General features: G+C 34.7%; 1 protein-coding gene across 1 annotated transcript; it reads right to left on the bottom strand.

Annotated features, from left to right (window-relative positions):
- Positions 1-2,410: 2,410 nt before the first annotated feature.
- Positions 2,411-6,080, bottom strand: LOC145661460 (uncharacterized). Its single transcript, XM_081726772.1, has 2 exons — positions 5,489-6,080; positions 2,411-2,415 (listed from the first exon to the last, which is right to left on the bottom strand). The coding sequence occupies exons 1-2, from the start codon at positions 6,078-6,080 to the stop codon at positions 2,411-2,413; spliced, it is 597 nt and encodes a 198-aa protein (XP_081582898.1).
- Positions 6,081-23,043: the final 16,963 nt, after the last annotated feature.

Here is a 23,043-nt window from a genome sequence, read left to right as displayed (position 1 = left end):
AAGCACCGGAGTGAACGCTCTACCACTGAGCCACCGCTCCCCCAAATAGAATACCATATACAAGGAGACTCGAGCTAACCCGAACCTGGCTAACAAATTTATGACATTTTTATTCATTTCTACATGGGGTAATTACCAACCAAATTTAGGTCATATCCATCCAGTAGTTACCAAGAAATAAGGTAGCACACACATACATCTCCAGTAAAACTATAAGCTCTTGTATGATTACGCTGAGAACTAAAACTAACACACGAAATTTAAATGTTACATTACAAAAAAAAAATGTCATATTATATAACAATTATTAAAGTTTATTTCATATGCTCTTAATGTGACAATGCAACTAATATCATAAAACTTAAATTAATTTGTTTTGTTTTATTTCAGGAAATTAAGTACTCATCACATTATGGAAAGTCATGTCTCACTCCTTTTCGTCGCCATTTTTATAAATATTTTAAACAAAATTATTTTCCATGGAGAAGCTTCTTTATTGAATTCAGTGAATTTACCAAATAGTCATTTACGAGAAAATGAAAAAGATTGTCATTTACTTACAACATGCACAGTGGCTATTGGATCTCTCATATTCCCTAACAACTACTACATTACGATTGTAGCAGACTCCAAACTGAGTGGTCATGAGCTTCCAATCGTGAAATATATTCAACGTGACTTGGAAGTCCCTGTTATCAGAATCACGAAAACTTCTAGGCACAAGTTATCAATAGGTCAAATTGATATAGACACAATTGGCCGGTGTGATATGTTTCTTGTATTCTCTAAAAGCGATAGGGATATTCTAACTTCTATAGAAGAAACAAGAAATTTGTCCATGTGGAAACCAAGTTCGAAGTATGTGCTTGTTGATGTGCAGAAGGATTTTCCACAAAGATCAATTAGAACCATCTTCGAGAGAACTTGGCACCATAAAATTCTTCACACTATATTGATTCATCAGATACAATATAGGAACAATGATAAAGCATATTTACATATACAAGTCTTTCGGTTCAATCCATTCATAAGAGGCTATCGTGATAGGATTGGAGCAACAGAAATGATCATTGATGTAGATTTGTGTCAGAGTTGTCGAGATATGAATTTTCGGAAAGATCTTTTTCCAGATAAACTGAAAGATCTCGGTGGATATACCATAAAAGCCAGAGGATTTGAGAAATTTCCAGAAGTGTTATATGACAATAGTACGGCATCAGTTAGTGATGAACATGTTTTGAAAGATGGAACAGATGCTAAAATATTTATGTTGTCAGCGGAATATATGAATTTCACTTACAAATATAGAGGAACTAGGATACTAGATAGAAATGTCCCGTTCAATTACTTGCTAGGGGATGTGGTTGCCGGAGAAAGCGATATATTTCTAAACTCCATGCCTCTTTACTTGGAAGACATCGCTGTAGTGGATCACACTATTGAGACCGGATTTCTAGTTTTATCTTTCGCCGTGCCATCCTCAAGAGAAGTGCCATTTTGGGAACTAATGCTTTCATCTTTTGAACTGAATAGCTGGCTTTTGATTGCATTATCTCTTCTACTAACAATAGTATTATTTGGGATAGGAGTAAAATTATCTGCCACTAAAGAAACGCATCTAAAGGGATTTAGTCCATCGCTTTATATTTTGTCACTTTTCCTTCAGATATCTGTCACGCAACCCAAATCACGATTTTTGAGATTTCTGTACATAATTTTTGCATATTATAGTCTTATAATATGTTGTATTTATCAGGAATATTTCACTAAAGTTTTAACTGTTCCACCATTTTATCCGCAAATGAATAGTTTAGATGACGTTGCCGATAGTGATCTTCCTATAAAAAGCTACCCTTTCCACTATCCTATTATAAGAGACTCTACTAACCCAGCTATGCGAAAGATGTTCAATAGGTATATTTCCGACAACGATGTGGAGGGAAATATTGAGCGTGTGGCATATGAAAGAGATATTGCGTTTTATGAGCCTCGAATGTACCTTGAATATATTATTACAGATAAACATTTATATCACGATGGTCGTGAACTGATACATATAGTTGATCAGCCTGTTTTGGTTCACCATTTGGCCCTATATTTAACGAAACATTCTCCTTACACTAGTAAATTTAACAGTATTATACGGAAAATCCATTACGCGGGATTGCGTACTAAGTGGACGGAGGAATTGTTCTTCAACTTAGGACTTAAACGAAAATATCTACATGGGTTTTCTAAGAGTGAGGATTCTATTGGCTTGACAATGAACCACGTGAAGCCTGCGTTTTATTTCGTCACGTGTGGTTTGTCTTCAAGTGTGTTTACATTCATCTGTGAATTTGCTGTCTTACATGTAAGCAGAATAATTCGTCGTTTAGGTAAAATATAGATGTGGATTTATATACGAACATTAACCTGTTATTGGATATGATTATGTTTCTGAAAGTTTATACACACACACACACACACACACACACATATTATATATATATATATATATATATATATATATATATATATATATATATATATATATATATATATATATCTAGCAATTAACTCAAATTACTAAATTGCAATCTAGGTTATGTTCATTAGTAGTGTTGCATGTTCTAATAGACTAGAAACCCATTACATGATGCCTAAGAGAAACGTGGAATCGGTAACATTGCAAGAACAACCTTTTTTCCGAGGTCTATTTAAACTTTCAACATATTTTGTGTACGTAGTCTAGTTCGATATTCTACTATATTTCACGAAGAATTATTGTACATATATTTTTTAAATAATTCACTGTTATCTTAATCCTGAAAACCATTTGTCCTGCAGTTTCTAAATATTGTAGATGTGATTATGCTTGCCTAGGTATTAGTTGATGAAGCAAATGTTTCCAATATTAAGGGAAAACGTTGTACAACAGACGTTATAATTAATTGAAGGAGTCAGAATGGTATATCAAAAGCAAACATATTTTGCAAAGATGGAACAGCATAAAGTACAATATGAGACTGAATGAAAAGTAAAGAGACATTGTGTACTTTTGAAACTTCAGTCGAGAGTGAGTTTGAAGCGCGATACTAAAAGTAATGTTAAATGTTCGAATTGATTAGGATAGTAAAGTTCATAATTGTTTCTATATGAGGTTTCTACAAAAACGAAGCTATGTCGTATTAATAAAATTAAGTAAATCTGTAATATCAACCTTTAATTAACTCGTGATAAGATTATAAACTGGTTGTAAAACATGTCCCCCAATACCAGCAATATAACTCGCTTCTACTACATTGTAAAAATCTTTAAGATAACTATCTTACATAATCGTAAGTAGCCTAAAGTCATAACATTAACTGAATAATGGGAGTTGGAGGTGTAAAATAAATAGTCATCACTGATACGCCAAGAAGATGAAGAAAGTATTATGTACGTTTGTGCAAGAATACTTATTATAACCTGAAAAAATAACTTTTTTTCCAGCTGAGTCCAGGTGAGTCCGAGGCATGTATTTTACTTTATACTTCCAATAATGTAAAATTAATGTATACTAGTAAAACATAAATATTTTTTCTTATTGATTTCTGTTAAAACCGTCAAAACAACAACTAATCTTTGTAAAGGTTGTTAGTTATGATAGTTACATGATTTAGTTTCAAATGGAAACTAAAATAAAGACTCAAAATTACTTGTATTATGATCTCTCAATGCAGGTGGACTAAGATTACAAATTAATGAAAAGATAATTAGTAGCAATAATTTGACAATATATAATCTCAATAAGAACATGAGTTCAGCTAACACTTTAAGTATGGTGTCATAACCCAGGCTACTATTTAAGAAACAATTGTTAATTTATATAGAGTATAAAGAATAAGAAAGTCCCAAACATAACACGTACACCAATCGAAGACTCTTATTGAGATGAACAAATTAACACGGGTGAGTGGAAATCACTATGCATAGTTTTCAACTTTATATTTTTTAAAATAGTAAAGTGGATACTGTACGTTAATTATAACATCTATTAAGATGAAACTAATACTGAAGTATACTCTCAACTAGATTTTCATTATGAAACTAATACTGAGTTATACTATCAACTAGGTTTTTATTATGAAAATAATAATGAATTATACTTTCAACTAGCTTTTCATTATGAAAATAATACTGAATTATACTTTCAACTAGGTTTTCATTATGAAAATAATACTGAACTATACTTTCAACTAGGTTTTCATTTTAACAAAAGAGACACTGACCAAAGCTTAAAACTTTACTTTATTTTAAATTATAATTTGTAACTGTTTCGGATATCTAGCATATCCTTCTTCAGACACGATCGAAATTAATGAAAATACAGACATATATATAAATGTTGTTATAACAGAGTTTAAATTCTTTAACCGTCATATATATATTCATTGTTATAAAAATTTTAAATTCTTTTAACAGTCATTATATAGAGTCATTGTTGTACTTTTTATTTTTATTTATTTATTTATTTTTCTTATTTACCGAGGTCTTCAGCCCATCCTATAAGTCTTTGTGTTCACTTTCCAATCAATCACTTCCTTTATTTTTGGTTCTTATAAGGGCCTTTTATTTTTATTTATTATTTTTTTTATTTTTATTTATTTATTTATTTATTTATTTTTCTCTATGTTATTCAAACTTCCTTGCCATGATTCATTAATTGGCAAGCCCCCTGTCCAGTTCATCAGTTTATCTCTTCCTACCTTCTTTATCCAATCCGCTTCTTTCCACTTCCTTATTATCATTCTTTTCTCCATCTCCAATACTTCCGTCTTATCCCAATTAATTGCGTGATTCGTCTCCTTAACATGTTTGTATATGGCATTGGTATCTTTTTTCTTCCTAACATCATCTTCATGTTGTTTTATCCTTTCTTTCATTCTCTTTCCTGTCTCTCCTATATACGACATATCGCAGTCCTCACACCATACCCTGTAAATGACCCCTTCTTCCTCTTCATTAATCTTTTTAGTTCCTTTTCTATTCTTCTTCTTTATTGATCTTAATAAAGTTTCTCCACTCTTTCTATAAGTTCTGACCCCTCCTTTCTTCAATAAATTCTTCAGTTTCTCCGTTTCTTCTCCCATACTTTCTATGCCATGCCATGTTCCACTGTCATCCTTTTCATTCTTCTTTCTCCCTCTCTTCCTCTTCCTGCGTTCTTCTTCCTTCTCTAACTCTTTCTTGCTGTAATCGTTCTTCTCTAACTGTCTATAGAGTTTCTGTATGCTCTCCTTCCTTCCTTCCTCTTCGTCCTCCATCATTTCTATTCTTCTTATCATATTTGTTATGAAATTTCTCTTTGTATTCCTATCCACGTCGCTCCTCTCATGGCAGTACACTCCCGCTGAGCACTCTTTCTGGTACCACCTCGTAACCAGGCCTTCTCCTTGTTTTATTATGGTCATGTCTAAAAAGTTTATTCTTCCATTTTCTTCCAACTCCATTTCCAAGCTTATGCCTTTTTCTTTATCTTCCACACTATCTTTGAAGTTCTCTAATTGTCTCCTAGTCCCTTTCCACAAGGCTAGACAGTCATCCACATACCTACAAAATATGATCAAGTTCTTACACCCTTCTTCTTTCACCTTTTTCTCCCATTTGTTCATAATTATTTCTGCCAGTACTGGGCTCAGCCTCGAACCTATACTGATTCCTTTTCTTATTTTTACCACTTTCTCACCGATTATACAATAACTGTTTTCCCATATTAACTTCAGAGCCTTAACTACTTTCTCTTTTGTCCATCCTTTTATACTTTTACTACCCATTTCTTCCTCTATGACACTTATTATTGCTTCTCTACTAAGGCTCGGGAACATAGCCTTAACATCAAGACTAAACATAAGTTTTCTGCCTCCAATAAGATCCACTCTTCTTAACAATTCCTTGGCTTCTTCTGTGTTCTTCACTCTGCACGATTCTTGTCCTTCTCTTATGCTTTCACAAATCTCCTTCAACTCCTTCTCTAGTGGCTCCCAGTAGTTTCCTCTACAGTCTAGTACTGGTCTAAGCTTCACCTCTTTCTTGTGTAATTTTGGGAAACCTTTCATTCTTGGTATCCTTCCTTGTATATTTATCCATTTCTTGAAACCTCTTCCTTCTTTCATTACTTTCTTCAATAGATCCTCTTCCTTCATGTCCTTATCCCCTATAACCTCATATGTATTGTCACATAAATCTTCCAGTTTCTTCTTGTACCATTCTTTCTCCATAACTACCACTGCTCCACCTTTGTCCGCCTGTTCTATTACTATGTCCTTCCTACTTCTCAACATCATAAGACCCCTTTTTTCTTTCTTCTTCAAATTCTCTTTACTCCTTTTCTTCATGCTGTTCTTCACTAACGCTACTGCTCTTCTCCTTATTTTATCTCTCTGTTCTTCTTCTTTAACGTCCGTTAAGGCCTCTACGTGTCTGATCGTGTCTGAAGAAGGATATGCTAGATATCCGAAACAGTTACAAATTATAATTTAAAATAAAGTAAAGTTTTAAGCTTTGGTCAGTGTCTCTTTTGTTAAAACAATTAATCCAAAGCCATGAATAGTCTTACTATAGGTTTTCATTATGAAACTAATACTGAAATATACTTTCATCGTACTTTTGAAATGATGACACACGTGTTTTCCGGTGTTGACACCTGTCGCGCCGTTTCAGGTTTTTTGGGGGTGGCCATAGACTTTACAATGTTTTTGCTGACATTTTGAACGGAGACCATTTTACACAGGGTAATTTTTGAGACTCGAGACTTGTTCCGTCTTCTTCCATTTCCCAACAGCTTTCCAACGATATGCTACTTGACCTGCCTTACCAAAACTTGACAAAATTGAGTAGGACCCAGTATAGAACCCTGTGGAGAACCCTGGGACAAAAATTTTTACTTTCAATCATTACACTTTTGAAAATATGACACGCATGTATTCCTGTTTTGACATCTGTCTCACCATTTCAGATTTTTTGGGGGGGGGGTGGCCATAAACTTTACAATGACGTTTTTGCTGGCAATTTGACCGGCTGCCAGTTTTCACAGGGTTAATTTAGAGAGTCGAGATTTGTTCCGTCTTCTTTCATTTCGCAACAAATTTCCAACGATATGCTACTTGACCCACTTATCTTTTGCAATTTTTCAGTTGGACCCCGCCTGGGACCCTGCGGATGGCCCTGGGACAACATATTTTGCTTTGATATGTTGTACCTTTAAAATGATCAAACACGTGCTTCCCTATTTTGATATCTGTCTCATCGTTTGCGATTTCTAGGGGTGGAAACGGATTTTCTGGACACCCTGTAGATTGATATAATTCGGACAGTATATGCATTCGAAGAAAGTTTATTACAGTTTCGTAATAGGCGTCATTAGTGCTTTCCATTGGTATATAAACCATCTTCCACTTCGATATATAATCTTCCTCTCTTCCCTTGTAAGAGAGAAAGTCTGTTTGTAAAAGTCGAAAGTGAAGGCAACGATGTTGATGTTTTTACGATAGTAAAAGATTTCGCCGTTAATTTCTCCCTCAGAGATAGATCGTCACTGCAAATTGTTATGTGAATATCTTAAAATTTCTACGGACAATCACCATAACTGAGTACCATGAACTTCATGACAATGCACTCGGTCACTGGACAGTAGTTAGAAACTAATTGCTTACCCGAAAGCGAGTGTTTGTGCTGTACAACACTCTTTGTTCGCCCGATTTATTCCTTTGTAATTTTTTTGGACTGAAGTTATCCTTGAAAGAATACTCAAACTCATATTCAAAACTTGAAGAATACTCAAACCATTCAATACTCAAACTTGAAGTACTACATCTATACCTACTGGTTGAAATAGATAAATAAGATTTAAGATAGAGCCTGTTATTCGAGCGTTGAATCTATATCTAAAACCTATCGTTTCTATCTTTTACTGTTTTTGTTTTATAGAGATCATTGTTTACATTGTAATTGCTAATTGACTTCCAATAATTTCAGTTACAATAGATGAATTAAGTCAGAGAAGAAACATATTCTTGCGGAGTAAATTCAAATCAAAAAACTGCTTATCGTTCCCCATTTCCATTTTATCTACTATACGGTCAGTCTTGTAATTGAAAAATCGCAGATTTCCACCAGTTCCAGTTGAAACTGATATATATAGAAGTAGTGACAAAACTCGTTTCTCGAAGGCTGAATTTGTATCAAATAATGGCTTTTATACCTAGGTATACCTGTTACTATTTTTGCTCTAAGAGAATCAGTTTTGAAACCGGAGGTACTAGTAAAGTTCAAGTACTTTGGACTGTGGACTGTAATAATATTTCTTGAGGTACTGAAAAGGTTGCAAAAAACCACTTGTTACCGGTGATGTTGTATGGCAGTAAACGTTAAAACAGAACATGATTTATATGGACCACTTCTGTTCTGAATAGACAGTTGACGGAAGAGATTGAATATATTTTTTGGACGATGAGTCGATTATAAAAACCAGCTGGTTGATGTTTCTTACCATTTTTGCTCTGATACCTGCGGAGGACGGACAAAGCCATTTTGTAAGACTTCCAACACTTATGAATACCATTGTTTGGAAATCAAATAAAGTAGCTGAATTATACGGATATAAAATTTTATCTGTATTATAGTTTAAGCTAACTTGAAATCTAGAACTGATACTGTGTTATGTCAGTGAGGTCAAGAACATGGTGAACACAAAATAAAAGTGATTTATAGGAGGATTATACGGTCTAATATTTCTTGGCGTTTTGCTAGATTAAGTTGTTTGTGACTGTAACATGTTACACCTTAATGGTTTAAAATATTCTGGCGTTGAAGACTACTTAGACAAAAAGCATATTGAAAAGTCCCACTTTGTTGAAGAAGAAAAATAAGACCTGTCATCAAATTTAGCTAAAAGTGAAAAGGATACTATCACAACCGTTTTAAGAGGACAGGGCACTAATGCCTTTAGTGGTGTGTGCTCAGCACGTCGGCTACCCTTGCAATGAATGCTGAGTTCCTAGACTAAAGTTCATTATTTGTACCAAGCAGCCCTTAAATTATGTTCACAACGCTAGGTAGACTGTGCAATACTAACAACAACTGGTAAATGCTAGTCTTCCCTCTGAGCAGACCTAACATCGATTGAGTTCGTTGATCTCACAAGAAGTGCTATTCCACTTCGACTAGAGCGTTAGTAGTTTTCAACATTCACATAAATTATTTTTTCCCTCATATTTCTATGCTAGTTCAGGATTCCCTTCTCGTTCTACTCAACTTTCTTTCTTTCTTTCTCTCAACTCGCCCCTATTTCTAAATTTCTATTACTGGAGTATCTACAACTGGATATACCCAAGTGCATGAGCGTATATGTATGTGTTTGACTATCCTTTCATGAAAAGATTTTTTAGCTTTTAAGTTAAAGTCTTAGAAAATTTGGAGCAAAATGTTCCCTATGTTGAATTCCTAACACGTAGAAGAAAGAAAAGTTCAGAAAAAAACGTGACATGAGAGAGAGAGAGAAAGAAAGAAGTAAACTGAATAAACTCTTTTCAAAACAACCATGAAAGCTGTTTCTCCGTACTTTTTTTCGAAGGCAATGGTTTCAAAGAAAAAAGGAAAAAACACGAAAAACGGAAAGAATGATGTTAATTTTCTCTACGTGTAACCTTTAACTGAGTTCTTTTTATACTTTTGAATTAGGTATTAAAAGCTTTAAAAACTAGAAAAATTAGAAAACTGTGACCTCACAAGAATGCTTTTAGAACACATTGAGGTCGAACGTGGGAGAAATGTATACACTTTTTAAATATCAAAAGTCTCACAAAATCAACATTTTTATTGTTATTTACAAAAGTATTTAAATGATTTTCTTATTTATAGTAGATAATTATACTATTCTTAAAAGAAGCTTGTCGGTTTGTTGCAAAATCGTTTACAATACTCGCACATTTTAATATACTACACATCAGAACGAATAATTGTAGTCATAATCTTCATCACCATTATTGTGAAGTTACTTGTAAAAACTGAGGAACTTCCATGTACCGCTGTTTTTAGATAATCTCTTCTTCTTCACTATATTTTCTCTGTTTTATTACCGTCCATTAATTGTAACCTCTTCCAACCTCTACCTATTTTCCTGCCACCATACTCCCTAGCATGTTCTTCATTATACAGTTCCTTCTCGTATAATGTTACAACCAGTTTATCTTCCTTTCTTTTTCCAGTTACGTCTAAAATTGTTCTCCTCCACACAATTTCTACACATTCATATTCGTTAGATAAATTATGTAAGTCATTGATCTACAAGTAGAATTAGCTGTCTACTTACGGTCAACTTAAGCTACGGATGCTCTGTCGTAGGTGGACTTCGGCTATGGCTTTTCTGTTGTAAATTGACTTCGGCTACGACTGCTCTGTAGTAAAGAGACTTCGGCTATGATTACCATCTTATAAAAGGACTTCGGGTACGACTGCTTCATCGTAAGTCGACTTCGATTGTAACTGCTTTGTCATAAGCCTGTAAGTTGTGAGCCTGCCTGCTGTAGTGTACAGCACGAATACAATTTTGATAAATCGCTTGCCGTCGATTTAGGTTGCATTAGTAAAATATCTAAATTCTTAATCTAAATTAACTAATTGATGTTCATAGACACGGTTTAATAGTACTGTCATATTCATATGTATTGTAAAGGAACCAGTGTGTTCATGCATGGGTTCACAAAGACTGTTATTAAAGATTTGTTGATTTATGCGAACAATGATGTTGGCAACATGTTTCCGTTAATTTTATTTTGTGTTTCGTGGAGTTTTAGTGTATTTCTAAGAAGGACAGAGACCTATTATTTTACGAGTATAATTTCTAACAAGAAATATGTGTGTATACAACTTGCGCTCAGAACTGTCAACAGCCAACTGATCGTTGTTTTGCTGCATCAGCATTTTATGGATATTATGTGTTTATTGTATTCGTTTTCTCTATCTTGTAATAAAGCTACGAGAGACACCTTCCTGACTCCTCCCAACACCTAAAACCACACCTCCTATGACGTCTGGGACTCGCTTTTGATGTCTACGAGAATAGTCGCCGAGCCTGGGGGCCCTCCTTAAATAGCCCCGGTTACTTCCGTCTCAGGGAGTAGCGGTACAGATTTGAAGCCGGGAGTAACGGTCCGGAGTTGAAATTAGTTTCGAACACCTTCTACGAACTGGCAGATGTCCGCAGTATCTTGCCAGTAGTGCAGGACCTGATCCATAGGGAGTGAGCGAGACACCAGGAGACCAGTGAGGAACCAACGCACACCCGGACGTCATAATGGAGGTACACCTTCCCTAACTGAAATTCCTAACCCTAACCCTGTCTCTCTTCTTTTCATAGAAATTCTTCGTAAATTACTCAAATATCCCCGATGATCTTTTACTTCAAAGGACAGTCGTCCGAATCCAGTACCTGTGTTACGTGCTAAATCCCCCACTTTAGTTCTTCTGACGGCTTGTGTGTAGGTGGAGTTTTCTTTCATTTTTCCTTCCCCACACACCCTTTACAGTATGAATAAGCGTGTACGACCATCCGTTACGTTCTATTATTATTATTATTATTATTATTATTATTATTTTTATTATTATTATTATTATTATTATTATCACTGTCATAGTTATCATAGAGTAGGTATGGTAATAATATGCATCCAATCTAACCTTTAGATCCAATAGTAAGTCTAAGTGGAAATTCTAAATCAACGTCTAGCATAATAGCCCTCGACTTTAGAAAATTGAAACAATGACTAGGTCATTCGTTTGTACTACGTTTGTACCGAAAATATTTTCGTTTGTACCATTTTCCTTATAGGGTTACTTGAGAGGTCACCTGGGGGGGTATCTTCGCGCCAAAATACTTCCCCGTATCACAGCACAAAAAATTGAAATACACCATTCGAAAGCAAATTGTTTGTACCGTTTTTACCGATAAAATTTTTGTTTGTACCCTGATAGTTTTCGAGAAAGAGGGGATGACATTTAGGGGGCTATCTTGGCGCGAAGATAGCCCTCTCGTATCACAGCACAAAAAATTGAAATACACCATTTGAAAGCAAATCGATTGTACCGAAAAAAGTTTTGTTTGTACCCTGATAGTTTTCGAGCAAGAGAGAATGACATTTGTACGCAAGATACGCCCCGTAATATGTACTTTTTCCTTCACCTTTAATAAGTATTATGTGTTTATTCATTAGAATTTATATGTATTTAAAATTCTGGTTGTGCATATTCAAATTAAAAAAAAAACAACTTTTTGGGAATAACTTAATGTTAAAACTGAATCGGCGAGTGGGAAAATAGTGTGAGTCCAAAATGAGCCATTTTGAATTAAAGGCAAAAATAACACCAAAGATGTAGAACCAGAAGTTGTAATGAAGAGCAGTACAATTTGGAAGACCTCGCACGTTATAGCAGAATGCTATAATGTCGACTGTACATTTGTGGCATTAACAAACGAAAGTTCTTTCTTCAAATATCTCAAAATGCGTTTTGTGGACTAGTGTGTTTTTCCACACACCGATTCAATTAAATTTTCTCTATTTCTTCCCTTTTCCCTATGTAAATACCGTAAAAAGAATAAAGTGTGTAAAAAGAATAAAGTAAATTCAAAAAGAAATTGGATTGACAGAAATAATCTCAAACAAAGAAAAATAAAAAAAACGAAATGTTTACTTACATAAACTGCGTACTTCCACGTTTCAGCTTTACACCAACTGAACAAATCAACTGTTTATATCTGTCTCATTAGCGGCTCGACAAGCTCATAGACAAAAGCCGAAAGCAAGTAGGCCATTGTTGAACAATACCGTATTTACTCAAGGAAAAGGGCAGAGATAGAGAAAATTTAATTGAATCGGTGAGTGGAAAAACACTACTAGTCCACAAAATGTGTTTTGAGATATTTGAAGAAAGAACTTTCGTTTGTTAATACCACAAATGTACAGTCGAAATTCTGCTATAACGTGCGAGGACTTGCAAATTGTACTGCTCTTCATTACAACTTGTAGTTCTAGATCTTTAGTGTTATTTTTGCCTTTACCTCAAAATGGATTATTTTTTACTCACACTGTTTTCCCACTCGACGCTTCAATTTTAACGTTATTTCCGAAAAGCGTTTTTTCTCTTACTTGGATATGCACAACCAGAATTCTAAATACACATAAATTCAAATGAATAAACACTTAATACTTATTAATTAGCATGGAAAAAGTACACATTACAGGGCCCATCTTGCGTACAAGATAGCCCCCCAAATGTCATACCATCTTTCTCCAGAACTATCACGGTACAAACAAAACTTTTTTCGGTACAAACGGTACAAACGATTTGCTTTCGAATGGCGTATTTCAATTTTTTGTGCTGTCATACGGGGGACTATCTTGGCGCCAAGATAGACCTACCAAAAGTCATCCCCTCTTTCTCGGAAACTATCAGGGTACAGCCAAAAATTTTTCGGTACAAACGATTTGCTTTCGAATGGTATATTTCAATTTTTTGTGCTGTGAAACGGGGGGCTATCTTGGAGCCAAGATAGCCCCCGGGAACATAGCCCCCTCAAATTTCATTCCCTCTTTCTCGAAAACTATCAGGGTACAAACAAAACTTTTTGCCGGTACGAACAGTACAAACGATTTCCTTTCGAATGGTGTATTTCAATCTTTTGTGATGTGATACGGGGGTATTTTGGCGTCACGATTGCCCCCCAAATGCCATCCCCACTTTCTCGGAAACTATCAGGGTACAAACAAAACTTTTTCCGGTACAAACGGTACAAACAATTTACTTTCGAATTGTATTCTTCAATTTTTTTTTTGTTGTGATACGGGGGCGGATATCTTGGCGACAAGATAGCACCCCAAGTTGACCTCTCATGTAACTCTATAAGGAAAATGGTACAGACTGAAATATTGTTGGTACAAACGGTACAAATGTAGTACAAACGAATGACCTAGTTATTGTTTCAATTTTCTAAAGTCGGGGCTTCTTGCCATACGTTGTAAATCATGTTGGTTGTAAATCGTCAATTAACTGCTTTCTTTCTGTTTCCAAATTTATTGAAACTCAAGAAAATGATTGAAGAATTGGAAATAGTTGTAATAAACCATATAAAACTCGTATCTAAGAGATTTACAGACAGAAAAAATCGAGCAGATTTAGAAGATAAATCCGTATATGCAGGCTACAGTTGGATCTCCTGATTCTTCTTTTGCAAGACTAGGAGAACTTTAATCTGTGTTCTGGTGCAGATTTTCTGTACTGTTTTCGAAAATGAAAATCAAATATTTTTTTTTTTAGTTTAACGTCTCAGGATTTAGTCTAAAGAAGAGGATAATTAATGAAAGTGAATCATGTAAATTTACTTTTGTGTACTCTTCCACTGGAAGCACTTCGAGCATCAAAGGTTCACCTGCTAAGTACTATATCAGCGAAAAAGTTGCACTGTGTTGACGAAAGATCAGTCTAATTTTTTATGTGTTCTCTTAAAATTTTCAAAGTGTTGTTACTTACTCAATTATATTCGCGGAATGTTCATTTCCAGGCAGAAAGAAATATCTAGATCGTACACTCATGTCCAAAATTATTGTCGCATGTCTATAAATATGTTGTTGTAGGGATATAATTTGATAACGAATTCGTCCGGTATTTCTTATAATGTTAGTATTTGTATAATCGGCAAAGACATGTATGTGGCACATTTCATGTCAAAACAGCAGTAAATAAGAACAATAAAACGAAAAATAATACTTTCTTGTCCATTTAGCAACATTTTGTTTTACTCATTCTAATTTTCGTATTTGTAATTCTTTTCCTCTGGAATTTACTACAAATATACATTTCCCGATTATACATGTAGTATCAGTATCAAAAGTACCCAGCAAAATCATTATCAAATTATATTCTTACAAGAAGACAGTTATAGATATGCGGCAATAATTTTGGACATGAGAGTGCATAGGAATGGGACTGTGCAGTGTCCCAAAAAAACAGATAATGCTGATCAAAGTACATAACCACGATTGAAAACAGTTTCTTCAAGATCTTCTTTTCTGTCAATATTGCTTGGATAGCTGACAACAAAGTATCACTTAGTCGCATCAATATTTAGTTTCATCAACAGGGACCAAAGAATGTTTTTAATCTTATCTTCCACGTACGTTACTTTATATATCCCTGACTAGACCTGGAAACAGCTGATGAAATTTGAATGCGTAGTGGTAAGCCTCGTTTTCTCGTGTCTCACTGGAAACTATAATGCAAAGGTGCGAGACTTGTATCAAGAATAACATTATCTACATTGAATTCTTAATAACATTCCATCATTTCTATTTAATGTTATTTATTATGAACAAAAACAACCTTCGGATATATTTAAAGGATCAATCAAAGCCAATGTCCTCTGGTTAATACCGCATGCTGCATTATACCGACTTTTCATTTTATTTCATTTTGTTGTTTCTGTACAAATCATTCCCAGGTTTTCATTTTTACAAGTAATTAATTACTGTTTCCTAAAATTACAATACTATTTTTAAAAAAACTTGACGAAAACCATGACACCGTCCTGTCAGTATATCTGCATAAGATATTTTCGTATTACGTTCTTTTAGGTTACCAATATATTTCGGGACTGAGAATAATTTATTTGTATTATTAGCAATATGCAAAGTTTGTAAGCAATGATTTCGTTTTTCATTTTTGTTTAAATTTACTTAAGAACAACTCAAGTCTGTAGGATGTGATAATTGGGGTTAAATAAGCGTGCAACCAGACTGTTTTCTTAGTAGTAGTCCAAAGTTTGTGGAAAGGGGTATTTGACACTACAACGCATTAGTAAATAGTACTAGAGCGGTGTTATTCTACACCCAGAAATACAATAAATACGTAAGCGCTAAGCACTACCATCTACATTCTATTGGGAAAATGATAGAACTAGATTTTCCTAATAACAAAATAAGGAGTGAAGATTAAGTATATCAATTCTTTAGCCTATATCAACCAATGTTTGTGCTAAATAAATAAAGTTTTGTCGAGTTACGAATTTTTCTTTCGAGGAACTGGCAATGTGAGCCCCCGCATGGGTGTGCTTCTAGAGTTATTGGAAATCACAATCATCAACAAATCTGGATGCGAAATGAGGGTTTCTTGGTTTTAACTCTCTCTTCAACGAAAACTTATTTAAAAAAATATTTATCATATTAGGAAATATACACAAAAATCACATATGTCCTTAAAACGACATGAGCTTAAGTGCTAGAATACTCCCTCAAAGCAAACTTTCTGTGTGTTATTAGGAGTAAACTAATGCGAAGATGTATTGTTTTCATGAGAATATATTCTGGAATAATGTAAGGTATAAAGTCTCATGGACTATGTGGAAGTTGAACACTACGATGAGTGACTTCAATAGCAAAGAAACAGGGTCCTAACTTCTGGTGGGCAGGGGGGCAACTGTCCCCCCGCAGAGAATCTCCCGCTGTTCGAGGGGTGCACATTTTAAGAGAAAATGCTCTTACTTCCTATATGATATTAACATGAAATTATAAATGAAGCATCAAACGAGTTAACTATATTACATACATAAAACAGCACACAAAAAGTAAATGAAACAAAAATGAAGGGTTGGGCCCATTTCAAAAAAAAAAAAAGTATACTAGGGACCCTAGAAATAATATTTATTCGTATGGTTTTGAGATTTATCAATATTGTCCGCTTAATTAATTTGTCATGTATGGAAAGGGCTCAGTGACAAAACTAACGGCCCCACAAGCCTCGCCGTGCAGAAGGGCATATAAAAGAGTAAGAGAAAGATGGAAAGAGAGGGCCCAAAAATTAGGAAAACAACTAATCTAGGAGACCGAAATACGCGTATTAATGCTTGCCCCTGCAGAAAAAAATTAATTTACGGCGCTGCGAAAGAAATGTCCTTAGCAATATTATTTATTTAAAAGTGATTATATTTAAATGTACCTTTTCAGTGAATTATAGTCCTTACTCTTTGAATTAAATATGATTCTTAAAGTTGCTTGTCTCAAATTTGTGCTATAATTTAAAATAATGGAAATGATCATATAAAAATAACATTAAATGACTTTTCCCTCTCTCTCCAATCTCTGTAATAAAGAGTTTAATCTATTAAGCATATCTTATCAATCCTCTCCACTGCAGTCAAGTAACTAGGCTGGAGACAATCAAAAACTTGCAAGCTCCATTTGTAAAATTATATTGTTTGCCATAAAAACAGCATTTTATTGTGTTTATCGTCTTTTACGCAGCGGGAAAGGAAAGCAATTTTATTTTTTTAAAGAATTGTTCACTTTTTGATGTCTTTAGCAGTTTACAGCCTGTATTGAATTTCGATTTCGGATCTCTTTTTTTTTCCTCAAACTGAAAGAAGAAAATTGTTTTAAGTGAATTTATTGATTAATTTCTTTAAAGTGGATGTTCGTATCGTATCATGAAATAGAGTGTCCTGAAGCGATTGTCCTTATCTTTGCAAATAATCGTTTTTCTGGTAAATTCAGCACACATGCACGATTTAAAATATCTATAGTTGTGTGTGGACAGCTTCGTAGAACGACTTAGTGTTCCAGACATTAGGTACTAGTTAAAATGGTAAGAGAGAACGATATGGATTTTTGATATATATTCAGATTTCCTTAAATAGGATTCTATTGACCTTTCCTGTTTTAGTATTGCATTCTGTTAAAGAAAGGCGGTATGAGATAGCAAAACGTGATTTGTGGTGGAACGTATGTGTTTATGAAGTCTCCTTGGTTCGAAAACACGCAGTATAAATTTTTGCTCCAAACAACATGGTGTATTCAATTCCTTTTGTTTATTAATAGGTATTTTTGTTTTGTTTAATGTAGTGGCTATATAGGATGAGTTGCGCAGTTCAATATACCATCTGAATCACTACAATGTGTTAGAGGCTCTCTGATCGGAAATCAGACCCGGGATTTCGTAGCCCAAAGACATACGTGAAAAGATATAGGAAGGTGTATAGTAATAAACCTGATAGAAAAAAAATGAAATGAAATCTTACATTTTTTGTTCCACGCTTATGCCGGCTAGGCTAAACGAGACGGTGATGATAAGAAATGAAGGAAATTGTGGAATGAATAAAATAGGAGGAAACGGGAGAACCTCGAGAATACACATGCACACGGTGTTTGTCCACCACAATGTTCACTTGGCGCGAGCTGAGAATAAACCCGATAGAATGGATTGATACGAAATAGTTTAGAAAATACGATAAATTTTATTAATATGGGCACGTCTTCTTGATCAAGTGACGGCTTCCAACGAGCGTAGTCATGGGTTCCTTATGCCCTAAAAGTAACAAAACATAGAATAAAATCTATGCAGTGGTTTGAATCCTACTTTAACATCGGATATATTGATCAGAGGAAGAACACCAAACCAGATACAGGGAGAAGCAGGAGTGGATGCAAAGAGGGAGGTCTAAGTGCATTGACTGTTCGTTTCAGTCGCAATATTGGAGTGCTCTTTCTCTAGTACGTCCTCAAATGAATATACAGTACGTGGGTTTCTTGAGTTGCTGACAATACTTGAACCTCGACCTGACTGACCTGTCCTCTGGTCATTAAACAGTTGGCCTCAGCGGTGTATCTGCTATATCAGTGAATCATAAACTACTATTATTTTGATTTTAACATCCCGTGATTATGCGCCTGTTGGTGAATGAAAGTGAATGAAATGATGCAATGAAGAAAAGTGGAGGAGACATGAAATTGACCAAGCGATGGCACCATACGTATGTCTGCTCACGCGTCAGATTACATCCAATGTGCAACCTGTTTTTGACACATTCTGAAGCAAACGTAGGTTTACCCCAACCAAGGAAGGTTACTTCGCGAGATGGAGCATTGCCGAATCGATTTCTGACCGCAGTCATTATTGTGTCTCTGTTTGTCCTGTATTTGGTCGTTCGCTGAACCTGAACACATGCCATTAACCGTTCATCAACTCTGTAAAAATGAAATGAAATCTTTGAGTTTTACGTCCCACGATTATGCCAGTTAGGCTAAAGGAGACGGTGGTGATGAGAGATGAATGAGATGGTGGAATGAAGAAAGTGGGAGAAAACGGGAGAACCCCGAGAAAACCCACGCATACTGTGTTTGTCCACCACAAAATTCACTTGGCGGGAGCAGGGTTTGAGCCCGGGACCCCGAGAACTACTTACATCAGCAATTGCTTCACAACTAAAATGCTCCATATGACTTTGGACGCAGGTATACCAGAAAGTGGTATTTGTGAACAAGAAAGTATTGTTTATTAATACCACAAATAAAATTACGCTGACATTCTTCTCTGTGTTGCTTAAACCTAGAGTTTCGGTCAGGGAGCATCTAACGCACTATAGTGATTCAGACTAGTATATTGAACTGTACAACTTATCCTATATAACCACTACTTATCCTATATAACCACTACCTTAAACAAACCGTAAACACAAATCAATAAACAAAAGGAATATGAACGCACCACGTTGTTCACCATAAATTTATACTGCCTGTGCTCGAACCAAGGAGACGTCATACTTGAGATGATCACCCTACCAGTTTTGATGTGCAACAAAAGATAAATTTTATATGTAGAGCGTGGTGCGGAGCCGAATGACGCATTTCAGAATTAAATATTACACTGGTTCGATAACTTGTAGTGGGTTACTGGTGGAAGATTGGAAGAGAACAGGATTCCATTTTATAGGAACCATAGTAGTTATCATGGGCATCGTTGGAGGGTTGAACAATGTGTTTTCTTTGTACGTATTTATTACGAAACGAATCAGTCGTAAAAGTGCAGCGATTGTTCAAACATTTCACTGATGTCTGACATTACCCTAAACGTCCATTCTAATTGTTACAGTGTTCTTTTTATGAAATTACATCATATCTACTTTCCATCCCCCAGCCGCAACCCACTCCAAGCTATCGCGCCTGCACAATATTCAACTTTGAATTGTTTCAATCGGCACTGGGTCACCCTGTATTTCAAGTAATTTATGAATTTGTTTCATCACTAGGAAAAGAAAAATTTAAATATGGGAGACTATAACTTTCAGTGTAATAAGATCGACGAGTAGAAGGTGCAACTTGGTGTGGGAGACCCGGTTTGATTCGTGGCAGAAGCTAATGTGGTTTGGATCCCTCGTTAAACTATAGGTCCATGTCTCATATAGTCTCGCTCCCGGTGGGAGATCATGTGGTTCTGATTCCATTAATCAGTAGTTCCCGTCTCATATAGCCTCGCTGCTGATCGGGACATTAAACTCAAAATCAACTCAACTCCTATACTCTCGCTGCCAAAAGGGATACTAATCCATCCATAATCCCTTAAAATGTCAAATTAATCCATCCATACAACTAATGTAAGATTAATGCCTAGGATAGTCTACCATTATTGCTATCAAATTTTTTTTTACTTGAAATATAACAAGGGAAATCTTGTTGAAAAATCACTGTTGAATTATTCAAATTAATACACCAACTGAAAGATATCAAATTACAACCCATACAAACTATCGTAAAACTATTTTGTTTACATTTTAGGGTAAGGCTGGTAAATTAACAAATTTGTACCCTGTTAGAAAAAAAAAAAACTCTATAAGACAAAGAACATGCAGCAAATAAACAATACAACATTTTCTACTTTCATTCACAGTTAATGCAAGGGAAAACTGACATCGTAAATATACCATGAAATGACATATCTTTACACAAGTTGCATTTGATAGATTTCATCAACTTAATTATCACACTGAAAAAGAAAGAAGAAGATAAAATAACAACAAACGTGTGGACCTTTCTGTTTTCTCTTTATGTTTGAATTTTGTTTAAATGTTAAAGTTTGCTTTTTACTACTATTTATATTTACTCGAAAAATAGAGAGAGAGATTATGTCTTTGTTATATTAAGCAATAAAATAACCACAACATTTTTAACTACATAAAAATCGACATTATGATAGAAATGTCACTTGTTTTGTGTGAAAATAGAATTTGTATTTACAGATAAAGAGTTGATTGTAAAACAGGAAATATTTAACAAAGAGAGCAAATCAGTATTATGCTGGGTTATGTATTGTTCACTGTCATCCTCGTTTGTTGCTGTACGTAACTTTAGAGAGAGAACTAGAATTTTAGCTTAAATTTTCAGCACAGGGTTGCCAGATGGTGTAAAGCAAACCTTTGCATCAGAGTATGAAGAATTTTGGATATAATGGAATGCAATAAATTTAAAAAATATTTTACAGTGTGTATCAATAAAGCAAATAAACAAATATATTAAATTATAACTTTATTTGAAAATAAATAATATACTTCTAGAGATAAATGAGGTGTCCAAGGGATCCACTGCATAAGAGATGAAAGACCAACATATTTCATATTTAAGGTCTCTATCTAAAATAACCGATCAGTACTTAAAAGATTAACTCCCCTAACTCTTAACATGTATAAAACAGTCTTCACTCTTATCGGGAAGAGACTAGTGGTACCATTTGCGACCGTACAGACACCTTTGTCAAAGAACTGAATACTTCCTCTTCTGTCGTAACAAGGAGTTTTCGAGAAACTTCGAAAGTAGCAAATAGTAAATATATAGTTTTATTGAAAATCAGAGTTTTTATTGTTTTCCTTTTTCTTTTTTTCTTTCTAGAGAAAGAGTTGTGAATCGTTGTTCCTCCACGAAGTCCGTCAATTGTATTTAGGGACTAGAAATATCTGTGTCCTTCTTTTTTTCGCTTGCTGGCACGTACTTTTCTTTAATTTCTTTTTCGGACGGTAATATATAAACCATAAAGGCTCTGAACCGATTTTTTTTATGGAAAGACTGACCTCCCAAAACGAAATAATCCCAGCAAATTTCTCTGTCGCTGAAGTTCGAGTAAACTCAAATAGTCCAGTGAAACTAGCATTTGAGGTAGACATTTTAAATGGAAAGATGAAACCTGTTGGAATATGTTCTACGTACCGGTCTTATTACTATGCAAAAAATCCCAAAACATCCAGTTGCAGGTTTTCCGCCATTTTGAATAAATAGAACGCCATCTTGGATTCCTCACATCCACTTAGTTTATGCCACATAGCTTCTAAACTAATTAACGTAGAAGGATCATTCTTTCTTTATTATACTCCTAACATTATAGGCAATGTAGCAAGTTCTTACCACTTTCTCTGACGAACCATTTTTTCATAACTTTAGAATAAAATGAAAAATTGTGATCTGTATTATGAGACATATTCTTTCCATTGCCTCATACAACTTAACAGGTGGTCGAATATGCAACAAGTGCTCGAATAAAAGTTGTTGGAAATTGCATAAGCTTAAAACAATGTATATATTGTCACAATATACAATGTCAGAGATGCTCAATAAAGCTTCAAACGTCGTCGGACTGCGCACAATTTGTGTAGAAACATATGAATGAATCATTTAACATGAAGAAAAAAATATTTAGTGATTTGGGACGGCTTTTCATTGCAATTTCTGGTAAGTATCGATAGGTTTGGAAGTCCTGCTTCGTAAATGATTCGTAAACAGTGGCGTCACCAGAGGTTGCGAAGGAACCATCAAAGTAGACTTTCGCACTATCTTTCTGTATGTAGGCCTATGTGCCCATTGTAATTAGTGTTTGCGATGAAATCTTCTGAAATATCTTTTAGTGATGTTATTCCGCAAAAAATCCAGTTGGTAGCTTTCCGTTTTTTTTTTAATAAATAGCCCTAGTCCAATGCAATTACGCCAAAAATGGATCAAACTTAAAGATTTCTTGTAAAAAAAGATTAAACCTGTTAGAATATGTTCTATGTATTAATATTATGCTGAAACAGTTCCAAAATTGTAGTTGCTGTTTTCCGCCATTTTTTAGTAAACAGTACGCCATCTTGAAATTTTCCTTGTTTTTCGGCTTATAGATCCTAAGCTATTTACCGTAAAAGTAGCACTCTTTCTTTATTATACTTCTAATATTATG

This window comes from Thermobia domestica, chromosome 10, assembly GCF_964235325.1.
Source record: "Thermobia domestica chromosome 10, izTheDome1.hap1.1, whole genome shotgun sequence".
Taxonomy (NCBI): domain Eukaryota; kingdom Metazoa; phylum Arthropoda; class Insecta; order Zygentoma; family Lepismatidae; genus Thermobia; species Thermobia domestica.
This window is presented reverse-complemented; position numbering and strand designations above follow the sequence as displayed.

Excerpts from the sequence above, each read along its gene's own strand:
- LOC145661460 (XM_081726772.1), bottom strand. The coding sequence starts at position 6,080 with ATGAAAGGTTTCCCAAAATTACACAAGAAAGAGGTGAAGCTTAGACCA.